Raw genomic sequence first — 12,441 nt, 5'->3', positions numbered from 1 at the left:
GACGGGAAGCAAAAATAATATAAAAACAGGGAGGGGGACAAAACATAAGAAACTCATAAATATGGAGAACAAACAGAGGGTTACTGGAGGGGTTGTGGGGGGGGGGGGATGGGCTAAATGGGTAAGGGGCATTAAGGAATCTACTCCAGAAATCATGGTTGCGGTATATGCTAACTTGGATGTAAATTAAAAAAAAAAAAATTTAAGTATATAAGAAAAATAAATAAATAAAAATAAGTAAATAAAATAAAATGAAATTCAAATTCCACAAATCAGAGGCCAGGTCTGTTTTAGTCACCTACATAGCACAGAGGACTCTAATATTTTAAATGAATATGACTTGATTTACTCAGGCTGTTGTCACTCTTGTACAACACTGCTTCCTGATTATAATCTTGACTATTTTTTTTTATTTGAGGGAGAGAGAGCGTAAGCAGGGGAGAGGGACAGAGGGAGAGATAAAGAAACTTAAGCAGGCTCCACACTCAGTGAGGAACTCAATGTAGGGTTCGATCCCACAACCATGGGATCACGACCTGAGCCAAAATCCAGAGTCAGACACTCTACCAACTAAGCCACCCTGGCACCCCAATCCTGACCTTTTGACCTGTATCCTATCTAAAACTTCTAAGTAAAATTATTCTAAACTGCTCTGTTCCTATCTGAAAATGTGCTTCTATGTCTTTTCTTACAGAACTTATTAAGATCTATCCCACATCAATTTTCCATCAATTAAAATAGATACAAATACCCAGTGTCCTGGTATTACACATAATGATCATCATTTCAATACTGGTAAACCCTACTGAGCCTCCATCAATTATTACTATTTAAAACTTAGGGGCGCCTGGGTGGCTCATTTGGTTAAGCGTCCAGCTTCGGCTCAGGTCATGATCTCTATGGTTCGTGGATTCGAGCCTTGCATTGGGCTCCATGCTGACAGTAAGGAGCCTGCTTGGGATTTTCTCTCTCTGCCCCTCCTCCACTCATGCTTTCTCTCTCAAAAATAAATAAACTTAAAAAATAAAAAGGGCACCTGGGTGGCCCAGTCAGTTGAGCACCTGACTTCGGCTCAGGTCACGATCTCATTGTTCTGGAGTTCGAGCTCCACATCGGGCTCTGGGCTGACGGCTCAGAGACTAGAGCCTGCTTCCGATTCTGTGTCTCCTTCTCTCTCTGCATCACCCTTGCTTGCTTGCGCGCACACTCTCTCTCTCTAAAACATGTTAAAAACTTTTAATAAAAAAATAATAAAAAATAAAGTTTAATGCTGACACAAGTCAGTACTAGAGATAAGTCAGATGTGACACCTGTAGCAAATGCAATGTTGAGTGCTATTTAAGAACTTCATAATACAGTACCTTTATTGTGGCCTGGCATTTCCCTCTGTCCTATTCAGGTTCTTTAGAAAGCAGACAGGAAAAAAAAAAGAAGAAAGCAGACAGAATTGTTTCTGACTACTTTGTTAATTGACATATTAGTGAATAGTATGCTACCCCAAGTAACAAAACCCAGTGACAACTTTCAATTACGTTCTGCATACGAAAACTGTTGGCTTCCTAAGCCTTTGCTGACTGGGCTGAGACACCACCTTGCCTTCCACAGGTTTATCATCTATGCAGTGCAGCACAGCACTGACTCTACAAAGTAATCCATAATCACTTGCATGTATGTTACAAGAAAAAAAACCACGAGCATACAGCAATTCCTGGATTACAATTTTCAGGCAAAGAGCTTTGATGAGCTTCTCAGCCCATAGAATAGGAAGTTTCCCAGAGGATTAGAGCCATATTCTGACACTAGTTACTAGGTCTTTTGTTTCACTTTACAGCATGGCTGCATTAAGAGAGGCTGAATAAGAATGGGCTTATTATGAAACCCTGTTTCACTCCACTGATGATGGGGAATGTGTCAGATGTCTCAGGCGGGTGCCAGCATCTCTAACGTAACTATCTGGAATAGCTTTAGGATTTGGGGGAACATCACTAGGAAGTCCAATTTACTTAGCACCCCTAAACCCACGCTCACTTGTTGGCAAACACTAACCTTATCAAGTCAAAACATGGTAATCGAAGGTACTGGTATTTTCTTTATACGTCTTCTCAATCTAGCCCACAGCACTGATCCTGTCTTTTGTAGAACACTGTGGTCCAGAGCTCCTCCGTGATTCCGAGAAGGTGAAAATTGCCAAAACTGCTCGGGTGCCAACTCAGAAAGACTGCCAGCAACAGACAGCTGTAAAATGTGACAGCAATTTCCACAGCTCTTTCCATTATTTTCTGAAGAGGGTAATGAAGACATTCCATTAAGCCTTCAGACTCAAATTAGGTTTTTGTGTCGGTGTTTTAATTTAACAAATATGTACTGTTTATCTACTCTTTCTTGGACAAGGTAGGGATGACAAAGACAGAATTCCTGCTCTCAAGGAACTTAACGTCTATCCAGAAAGAACCAAAGAACACTGGGGACAGACGTTGCTTCTTTCTGTTCTATGCAAGTAGCTGGAGTGTTATTCAAGGACGAAAAAATGCTTCCAATCCTCTAGAAACTGTCACTCTATCATAAAGTTCCAGGCTTCCGACCTTTCTAAATATATGCTTTCCACTTATGATCTCAGTTCTATATTCTATCACCTTCTCTACAATCATGTTTTAAAAACATTACAGTATCTCCCTCCTTGCCATTTTCATTTTTTTTCCTACTTCTTCTTCTCAGCCTAGAGAGCACACTCTTAACTCTACACTTTAAAGGCTAACGAAAAAATTTCCTTGACCTCCCCTAGAGCTTGCAGCTCACTTCCCACATTGCTTCTTTTTTCTCCAGGTCCTTGTTATTTCCCCTCATCCTTCCTTTGTAGACATCCCACACGGCACAATTCTCAATTCTCTTCCCCTTGGCCATCAGGCATACTTCAACCATCATCCAAACTTTCAAATCTAACGTGTACTCCCCCAAAGCCAGTTCCAGCCTCAGCATCCCTGCCAGCCCACCTCAGGTTCAATGCATGTACCCTAAACACATGGATGTGTCATGATGCCTGCAGCACACTTCCAAAAGGTTCTGCAAAATAAATATTTAGACATTTTTAAAAGAGAGACAAAGCAAATGTGGTGAAATTTTAACAGCTGATGGCTTAGATGGGTGTTCCTGTATTATTCTTTCAGCTTTTCTATAAGCTTTGAAATTCTGTAAACTAAAAAAGTTGGGGGAAAAAACACGTAAGATCAGAATCAAAGAGAAAAATCATGCTTCCTGCCTTTTAAGAAGTTTATAATCCATTTGTCTAATCTAATCTAATCTTAGACCAGGTAGGTGTGAGAGTTCAATGACCAATTAATAAACTTAAATATATAATCAAATTGCAAATATTTACTGAGCCTACTAAGTGGCAGCAATACACTGAGCATTGTATTCGGTCGAGACAAATATTTAAACCTTGGAAGGAGGATCTATCTAATCCCTCTGCTTTCTCAAACTAGTTCATCTTCAGCCTTACTGATTTCTGTTAATGGCACCACAATTTCCCCCAATACCCAGAGAAGCTCTGACTCCTTTCAAATCCTGCATCTCTAAAATCAGTGACGGAGTTCTCCAGATCCTACTGCTTTGCATCTCTCTTTCCTCTCCACTTCGATGCTGCTGCCTGCCTCCCGCTAACCTGGTCTCCCTCCTGGACTACTGCAGCTCTCCCAAGTCTTTCGGTTCCCACCCAACTCCACTCAATCCTTGCTTTGTGTCCTTCCAGACACTCAGCTCTAACTGGATTATACTTCCAGCTCAAGAGTTTCAAAGATTCTCCAGTAACTGTATAATGATATTCAAAGCCTCAGCCTGACACTGAGGAACATAAACTTTATCTCTTACTGCTTATTCTCCCACTCTTTCCTCTCTAGTCGTAGGTTTCACTATTGCCCAACGGCGCCCTCTTGGCCTTTCCTCTGCTACAGATGCCTCTTACTCTTCTACCCCACTTCTCATTTCCTCCATGAAGCCTTCCCAGATCTCGAAGTGCTGCAGACACTACTTCTCACAACCAGGTCAAAGCAATCTCTCGCTGCTCTGAACCTTCATAACACATACTGTGCATTTACTACTTCCCAAATAATATTCATGTTTCCAAGTACTATCCAAAATCTGTACATGCATTTCTTACCACCTTTACTAGACAATGAACTCCTTGAAGGCAGCTTTCATGTGTAACAGGGACTCAAGGTAAGTGACAAGTATTTAATACTAGTATCTTTCACAAGAATCCCTAAAAACTGAAATGTGCCTTGTAAGCTATACGCATTTTTAACACTCAAGATACATTTTAACACTGGTACAGGGGTTTTCCTAACTCTTTTGTGGTAAAATGTGTAAAATTTGCCATCTTAGGGGTGCCTAGCTGGCTCAGTTGGTTAAGCATCCAACTTCAGCCCAGGTAATGATCTCGCAGTTTGTGAGTTTGAGTCCACACTGGGCTCTCTGCCATCAGCCCAGAACCTGCTTCAGACCCTCTATCTCCCTCTCTGCCGCTCTTCTGCTTGCTCTCTCTCTCTCTCCCTCTCAAAAACAAACACTTTAAAAAACTATGCCATTTTAACCATTTTTAAGGGTAAGACTCGAGGCCATTAATTATATTCACAATGTGGTACAATCATCACCACTATTTCCAAAATTTTCATCACCCCAAAAAGAAATTCTATGCCAATTAAGAAATAATTCCTCATTTTTCCCTTCCCCCACACCAGCCCTGGAAACCTCTCATCTTCTGTCTCTATTAAGTTATCTATTCTAGGTATTTTATGTAACTGCAATCACAGTATTTGTCCTTTTGTGTCTGGCTTACTTTATTTAGTGTAACATTTTCAAGGTTCATTCATACTGTAGCACATAGCAGAACTTCATTCTCTTTTATGGCTGAATAATATTCCATTGTAAATGCCCCATTCTGTTTATGTATTCATCTACTGATGGATACTTGGGTTGTTTCCCCTTTGGGGCTATTACGAACAGCTATAAACACTGAATGACAAGAATCTGCGTGAATCCCTGTTTTCAATCCTGTTTCAATCAGGTATATACCTAGGAGTGTAACTGCTGGGTCATATGATAATTCTGGTTAGCTTTCTGAGGAACAACAGCAGTATAGTTTTACAATCCAGACACAGGGTCTTTTGGTAAACACAACAGCCACAAAAGTTCCTACTCCCTTAGTAAGCAATTCACTTCTGGATAGACTTCCTTCCTTCCTACCTTCTCAAGGCCCCAGCTAATGATCTTAATTTCCAGGAACCTGACCCTGGTTCAGAGGCTATTTTGATTGTCTTGACACTCCAGTCTCCTGGTTCTGCCAATACTGCCTTTATGCACTTAAAGGCAAGCACACTTAACTGGTAACTCTCCAAATGAAAACTTGTTCAGATGCTGGTCACATTTAGCTTTAATGCATTTCGTAACACCAAATGAATGAAAGATACATAAAAAGAGTTTTTTCAGGTGAGATACAGGATTTTGTAAAGGATGACTTCTGCTGAAACCATTTCTTACACCCAAACAACCATTTAAAGCATGCTGAACTTGGACAAGATGTAGAGGCCTTGACTATTGCAAGGAAAAGATCTCTTCATTCCAAGGTTAGCAGCCTGGGATTTCTAAATTGACATCTCATTATTACCACCAAATCCAGATTTTGTAAAACCAGAGAAATACCACAATATTCAGTAAATTCTCTGAAACTATCCAGAAGGATACACACAAAGTGCAAGCTAGCTTGGAGTACAGAGCATCTCTGTGCAAAGGGGTAGCATCAGAACAGATCATGAGGAGAATTTTTCACGTTTTACTACACAACTTCTACATCTCAACTTTTCAAAAACATTCACTCTTATGTTGTTGTATAATGGCTTAAAACTGTACTTAAAATGCAAGCAATAAAAGGCAATGTTAGTAAAGAGAAAAATATGAGCTATTAAAAGGAGCTAAATGGGCAACTCTAACAATACATACAGAAAACTCTAATCTCATTTCAACTTTACAATACTAGGAGTTAGGCAAGTCAGATGGTCGGCCGTTTTAGTAAATGAGAAAAAAGGTTAAAAAAATGTTAACCTCTTCCAACAACTGCATTATATTTTTTACATGCTCTTCACTTTAGCTTTAAAATTATCTTTTAAAAGGTAAGGTTTAGCTGTAAAACTTCAAAATCAACTGTATCTGGGGGCCCCTAAGTGGCTCAGCCAGTTAAGCATCAGACTTCGGCTAATGTCATGATCTCACCTTTCCAGAGTTTGAGCCCCTCGATGGGCCCCGCCCTGTACTGTACAGAGCCTGGAGCCTGTTTCAGGTTCTGTCTCTCTCTCTCTCTCTCTCTCTCTCTCTCTGCCCCTCTCCCTCCCTCCCTCCCTCTCTCAAAAATAAACATTAAAAAAAATTAAAAAATAAAATCAACTGTATCTGATTACATAGTTCTCTCAAAAATAAAAAGTATCTACTTAGTTGGGCTTACATATTTAAGAAACACAAAAATAATCATCAAAATGCAATAAAGTTATATAAAACAAAAACCTATTTTTTTATTCTTCACCATGCTTGAAATGCTTAATGACTTCTTGAAGACATTTTATCTTAACATACTGGCTCTAAAACAATCTGAATTTTTAAGTTTCAAGTCGCTGTATGAATAGTTTACTCAAAACACCAGTATTTTCTTAAAATAAAATCTGAAGTTTAAAGGACCTGGACAAAATTTCATTTATTATATGTAACCATACTGTTTACAGACATTAATGTCTACAGATTATATAGCTGTAACTAGTCAATTCAGCAAAGCCTGAGCCCTAGGCTATGAACAGCAGGTGCAAAACTGACTCTAGTGGCCCAGAGTTCACCAGCTATCTGAAAGGCATAATTTCATTTAAAACTCAAAAAAATAAAGGGCATCATTTTACAATCCAAAATAGGGCATGCTTTAAGAAATCATTACAGTACTTAAGACAGTATTTTTTCCTAAACAAACAGACAAACTGCAGGGGAAAAAAATCCAACCAAATGCACAATACATGAGTTCGGAGACCATTACTTCATCTGTATATATAAAAACAACCAAATAGTTCAGAAATACCAAAGAATTTGATTTATATAGCAACATAGAGAAATTTTAAAATATTCAGTTAAAATACTTCTCACCTGGACACTGAATATAATCTTCAGTGTTCTAAAAAATCTACTCCACACAATATACAACATTGAGGATTTAACTTTATGTGCTCACACATTACAACATATTTAGCAATTGCATTTCACACAAGTTTAAGTTCAGTAACTTTGAAGTTTGCCAAGTAAAGTGCTAAAAATTACTGGAATGCAAGCGGTGCACCTTCAAGGGAAGCAATTCTTCCACTGATCTCAATACACAGTTGATTATTGCAGAGATTACTTTCTGCCACTGCTATATTTTAATAAATATGGTTTAAATTTAAAACCACAGGCTGAATACTGACTGAAGAAAGGGAGTCCTATAAAGGATTAATATACAAGATACATCAATTGTGGAGCGCCTGGGTGGCCCGGTCAGTTAAGCATCTGGTTAAGATCTGATTCTTGATTTCGGCTCAGATCACGATCTCACAGTTTGTGAGTTCCAGCCCCGCATCAGGCTCTGCTGTCAGCACAAAGCCTGCTTCGGATCCTCCGCCCCTCTGTCTTCTCTGCCCCTCACTCACACATTAATTGAAAGTCAATTGTTTAACTCACTCAAAATATAATTTATAGTTGATGAAACCACAATTTCAGAAGAACCAAGCTATTGAGCTCTCATGCTGAGAGTAATTATTGGAAAAATTTATTAAAAATAAACACATGCATTCAAGGTCATTTAATTCACGTATTTTTAACTTCAAAAAGTATCCCCAAACTAAATTATCATTTTCCATCTCAAATAATGTACATTAAAATATTAAATACTTCAATCCCATAAGGTACCAACACAAAAACAAAACCAAATTCATTTCAAGTAGCGGAATATTGAGACTACTGTGTAACATTTAGTCACTAACTCTAGTAAGCCAAGACAGAGGAAAAACTGTAATTCATATAACAGAAGCAGCCACTCTAAAAAAGTTTTTCAGGAAATAAAGCCACCTTTATTCTTAAAAGTCAACATAATATACATTCTCTCACAAATTAAAGTTGCCGGTGTTTTCTATGAAATTCAGCAAATTTTTTTTCATAAAACAGTCATCCTGTTTGGTGCTTCACCAGAGTACCCGCAACACTCACAGGTTTCACCCTAAAGGGGTAATTAGGATGGATTTCTAAGGATAAAAGTTCTACATGTTCAGCAGCACAAATCACACAGGAACTCAGCTAAAATGGTGTGAAACTCAAGTATATCTATCTTATGTTTTAAAAGTTATTAATCCCACGAAAACCCTCAAATTGCTTACAAAGCCATTATGTTTGTTTTTTTTTTTTTTTTAAACAATTTTAATCTTTATTTTTGAGAGAGAGACAGACAGGCCACTAGCAGGGGAGGAACAGAAAGAGAGGGACACACAGAATCCATAGCAGTCTCCAGGCTCCAAGCTGTCAGCACAAAGCCCGACACGACTCTCGAACCCACGAACCGTGAGATCACGACCTGGGTCTCAGCTTAACCGACTAAGCCACCCAGGCGCCCCAGAAATCCATTATGTTTTGATAAATGCTATTAGTTTTGAAATCATGCTTTAAAAACCTTGTTATTTCATCAGCTAAAGTCGTCTGAACTCACAAGAAACACACACACTTGGAAGAGACATGATACCAAACAGGAGCAGTAACCACAACAGCACACATCTACCATGGGGAATGCCCAAGGATTCAACACAACCAACCAAAGGGAACTTTAGGCTTCGATCTGAACAATGATTCCACTAAAATAAAAAGATGTCACAGCCCTAACCCTTACCCATTTCTCCACTTTCTCAACAGTGTGAAAAGATTCTTAAAAGCCGTGAGAGAAAGTGTTAAGAATAATTAAGTAGTTCAGTTACAAACAGTTTAAGAGTCACGACTTTCTTTACTAACAGGACAAAATTTTACCAAATATCCCACACCTGACCAACATTAAGAACATATACAACCAAAATGCCAGTATTAAAGTTTCCATTAACCATACATTAGAAAGTTCAGCATTAATAAGCAAAATATTCCATTTAGTTTTTCAACTTGAGTATCTCCACATACTTCTTTTAAACTGTGTGTGGCCACTGAATATTTTCTTGTTGGTAACTTCTTCTACTTCTACCTTTAAGTTGAGAACACTACTGAAATGTCACATCCTATTCCAGTACTAATCCTGAGAGCTGAGAATTAGATTGTTATACTTAATTTTTTAAACTATGGGAGTAATAGAATTGAATTAATCCCCCTTAAATACATGACTCTACTACAACACATAATAAGTCCTTCCTCAAGCCACTGTTGATTTAATAAAATTCAAGTCTTCCACCTTACCTCAACAGTATCACAACGGCTATTCTAAATAACATGAAGTGACTAACAAGGCTCTGAAAAGCTGATATCAAATTGTTTTGAAACTGAAACACACGTATGTATACAGTCTGAAGCAATTTTGAGAAAAAACACCCCTACCAAAGAGTTAAATCTATCAAATTTTTTAAAAAACCTTTTTAATCAAAGCCACAAATTATTTCCTGGTCTGCCAAAGTCCAACACAAAATGTGTATATACAATGAAATAAGTTTGAGGATCCACTGTGAGATTTAACTCTATGCTATATTAGCTTAATAGAGAGCTTGAATAACAGATTGCGACAGCAAAGCAATTTTCTAAAACAAAATGTACCTGAGTATCTAAAAAGGTTTTACATCATCCTTAATGACATATCCAAAATCCACCATTAGGCAAATGTACATCTTTAAATTCATTTTACAGTTCTGTTTTATATACGTAAAAGCGTTCACGCCAGATAAATCCATTACTTCTCTTCAGCATAGCACTGAAACTGTCAGAGACTCATCAAAACATTACTCTCAGGTTAATCAATTTCAGCGGTTACTTGATGGTAGCACCAAAATAAGCATTAACCAAAAAATAAAAGCAGAAATTTTTAATAACAAAAAGAAAACTCCCAAGATAAAGATTAGAAGAATTTTAAAAAGAAAAAAATGTGAAAGGAAGCTCACCTGCAGTTAGGTGGAGGGTCTAAAGTGATGTCTGCCAGTTCCTTCTGAATCCTGGAGTCAGGGAAGTGAGAGAGAAACACAAGAAACATGAAGGCGTTGGTAGCCTCCCACCGGTAATGCACAGGTCTGGCAGATAACTGGGTTGTGTTCTAACTGCCTGCCATGATAACTGGGTTCTACTGAGGGAGGAGGAAAGTACACATCAAAAGCTTCAGGTCCGTAGTTTAGAAAAAACTTTTTTCCCACCGCAGTGAGCTGGCGGTCCGGGGTCTCTTGTGATCATCTAAAATGTTTCGGTTCCAGTCTTGCCTCGCACACTAAAGCAGTTATTTTTCTCGGGGTTTTCCATTTAGGAAATAATTGTAAAGCTTCTCACTCGCCGACTCGTTTTCTAAGTTGCATTAGAATGTGCCGGGACACATTCACTTCTGCGCTGCACGTCTTCTCCCCTGGACCGACAAACGCAAGCCGCCGCGCGGGTGGGAAGGGCTCGCCCCCGCCCGCCCGTCTCCCCCCACCCCCCCTCCCCGGTCTCTGCCCGGGTCACCCGGGCACCTCGAGCGCCCTCCGGCCCGCCCTGGCAGGGCGCCCCCGCCAGGCCGCCCCGCGTTCTCAGTGACGAAGCCAACATGGCCGCTCCCCGCGAGGCCCCTCGGGCCCTGACTGACCTGCCCCGCGTCGCGGGGGTGCCGGCGCGGCGCAGGCCGTGCGCCACAAGGCCGCCCTCTCCGCTGGGCCGCCCCGGGCCGCCGCCCCCCCGGGCTTCCCGCCCCTAGTCCCCGCGCGCCCGACGACTCGGGCGGCGCACCCCAGCCCAGCGGGTGAAGTTGCGGGCCAGGGGTGGGGAGAGCCCGCGCCGGGGCTCTCCGCGACTCCCTGGCTCGCCTCCACCGCGTCCCGGGATCTCCAGCCCCGACGCCGCGCGCGCAGCCTAGGGCGCTAACACCCCCGCCGACCCCTCCAGCTAGGCCAGACACCAGCAGCCGGCCCGCACAGGTGCACCCGGCCTCTGTCCCGCACACCGCTCGCACTCTCGGCTCCCCCTTTCCGGACCTGCTTTTTCCCGGACATCCTCTAATTTTCCTTAGGTCTGTCCCCTTCCTTCTCCATCCCACCACGGACACGGAACCCGGGACCCCTCCGCCCCCGCCCCCCCCCCTTTCTATCTCCTCACCAACCCACGACTTCACAAAGAGCCCCATCCCCCACTCCTAGGCCGACGCCACCAGGCAGTTCACACCAAGCCCTGGCCTTTGTCTTCTGCTTACCTAGGTGCTTAGAGCATCAATTAATACGACAAAGTTTGAGGCCTTTAAGTGTCTTCCATCTACTAAATGGTGCCTTCTATTTTTATAACCTTTCTTGCTCCTATCACATAAAACCCTAAAGAGCTATGTTACAACTTAAGAATCACACGGAGGCAGCACAGTAATAAAAAACTAAACACACATTCTAAAGGCGATCAGAAATCACAATGAATAACTTTTCTCTTTCCAAAGGTTTTCTGAGCTGGCTAGATGCAATGGAGAATAGGTTTTAGAAGGTAGTGTTTTTTCCAAGTGTGAGTAAAGAGAAATTAAGGGTGGTGATTGGGGAAGTTCTTTAAACCTTCCTATTGGAGGACATTTCCTGTCCCCTACAAATCTGGTCAGTTTTAGGAAGCTGTTTGCTCACTGTCTTTAGGGACATCTACTTATCTGCGTCCTGCTAAGTTCTTTTGCTACCAATAAGCATTTCAGTTCTGAGACCTTCCCAAACACCCCTACTGTTTGACTCGTTGTATGTTAGACTAAAACTTTGAAATTCCAGTTTCCTGATTCTTTATCTGTGTCTATTGAAATGACTGTATGTTAAGACCTAGGTATATAGGCAAAAATAACCTCCACCTGAGCACAACTTGTATAAAAATACCTACTGACCTCACTTCTCCTTGTCAATACCAACTCTACCATAAAATATTTACTGAATAGTTAATTCTTTAATACCTAAAAAGCATAATACCAACAGCTTTACCAATTCACCCCCGCAACAAACATTTGCACCATTTCCAGAATTACTGGCACAAGATTTGTGAAGTAACTCATATATATGTTCCACAGAATAATTCTTGTCCAGACCACTCTCAGTGGGGGCATTTCCTCTACCTGTGGACTAGAAACGAAACCACTTTCCATCAAATATGTAGTTAAGTAACTTTACGTCTGCCAATTCAGGCTTCTTTTTTATTCTCTCTCCTGCTATAGTGCCCCTTCCAAGTCCACGGGCAACA

The 12,441-nt window shown here is 40.8% G+C and overlaps 1 protein-coding gene across 2 annotated transcripts in view; it reads right to left on the bottom strand.

Moving 5' to 3' along the window:
- The window catches only part of UBE2E1 (ubiquitin conjugating enzyme E2 E1), a 76,848-nt gene that overhangs the window by 60,993 nt on the left and 3,414 nt on the right, over positions 1-12,441 (bottom strand). Inside the window, exon 3 of one of the 2 annotated variants that reach the window (XM_045436296.1) lies at positions 10,173-10,223. The exons of the other annotated variant lie outside the window; for it this stretch is intronic. Within the exon in view, the coding sequence (XP_045292252.1) occupies positions 10,173-10,223 (51 nt within the window). The remainder of the gene's footprint in view (positions 1-10,172; positions 10,224-12,441) is intronic. 2 annotated transcript variants of the gene reach the window in all.

The sequence above is a fragment of the Leopardus geoffroyi genome, chromosome C2 (genome assembly GCF_018350155.1).
Source record: "Leopardus geoffroyi isolate Oge1 chromosome C2, O.geoffroyi_Oge1_pat1.0, whole genome shotgun sequence".
In the NCBI taxonomy this organism is placed as follows: Eukaryota; Metazoa; Chordata; class Mammalia; order Carnivora; family Felidae; genus Leopardus; species Leopardus geoffroyi.
Note: the sequence above shows the minus strand (reverse complement) of the source record. Positions and strands in the feature narration are given on the sequence as shown.